General features: G+C 60.2%; 1 protein-coding gene across 1 annotated transcript in view; it reads left to right on the top strand.

Moving 5' to 3' along the window:
- Positions 1 to 2: 2 nt before the first annotated feature.
- The window catches only part of TMEM161A (transmembrane protein 161A), a gene marked incomplete at its 5' end in the record, with an annotated part of 3,439 nt that continues 2,831 nt past the window's right edge, over positions 3 to 610 (top strand). Inside the window, 2 exons of the mRNA XM_009331582.1 lie at positions 3 to 18; positions 192 to 371. Coding sequence (XP_009329857.1) covers positions 3 to 18; positions 192 to 371 — 196 coding nt within the window. The remainder of the gene's footprint in view (positions 19 to 191; positions 372 to 610) is intronic.

The following is a 610-nucleotide window of genomic DNA, read 5'->3' as shown; positions in this document are numbered from 1 at the left end:
CCGCCGTGGATGCTCTCGGTAACCCCCACAGCCTCAGCTCCAGCACCCTTCCCGTGCACCCCCTGCTCCCTCTGCACGCAGGACCCAGGCGTCCTGGCACCGGGCATCGCCCTGGACCCGGGACCCTCGGCCATGCCCGGGACCCCACGCAGGTCCCCACAGAGCGGTGACGTGTCCCTCTGTCGCACCAGTGCTGCGTTATTTCCTGGAGTACCAGTGGTTCGTCGATTTTGCCATCTACTCCACCGCCGTGTACGTCTTCACTGAGGGCTACTACTGCCTGGTGGACCCCCAGAAGGAGACGAACATCGGGGTGCTCTGGTGCCTGCTGACGGTTGTCTTCTCCGTGTATCCTTCTGCCGGCTTTTGGGGTGTGATTGCTGCCACCCGCCAGGTCCAGGCTGCCGATGGGCGGGAGAGGGAACCCGCCGTCCTTGTTTTTTCCCCATTAAAAGCCAGTTGAGGTGGAAAATTTAAATTTATGGATTTATAAACCGCTCACTGATGAGCTGTAAAGGAGCCTAATGAGAGCCTTCCCCGCGGAGAAGGTGGCGGTGGCCTAACGACATGGATGGTTTATGATGTGCTAATGAGCAGCGGGTCCCGCTGG

Source organism: Pygoscelis adeliae, unplaced genomic scaffold, assembly GCF_000699105.1.
Source record: "Pygoscelis adeliae isolate BGI_AS28 unplaced genomic scaffold, ASM69910v1 Scaffold419, whole genome shotgun sequence".
Classification (NCBI taxonomy): domain Eukaryota; kingdom Metazoa; phylum Chordata; class Aves; order Sphenisciformes; family Spheniscidae; genus Pygoscelis; species Pygoscelis adeliae.
This window is presented reverse-complemented; position numbering and strand designations above follow the sequence as displayed.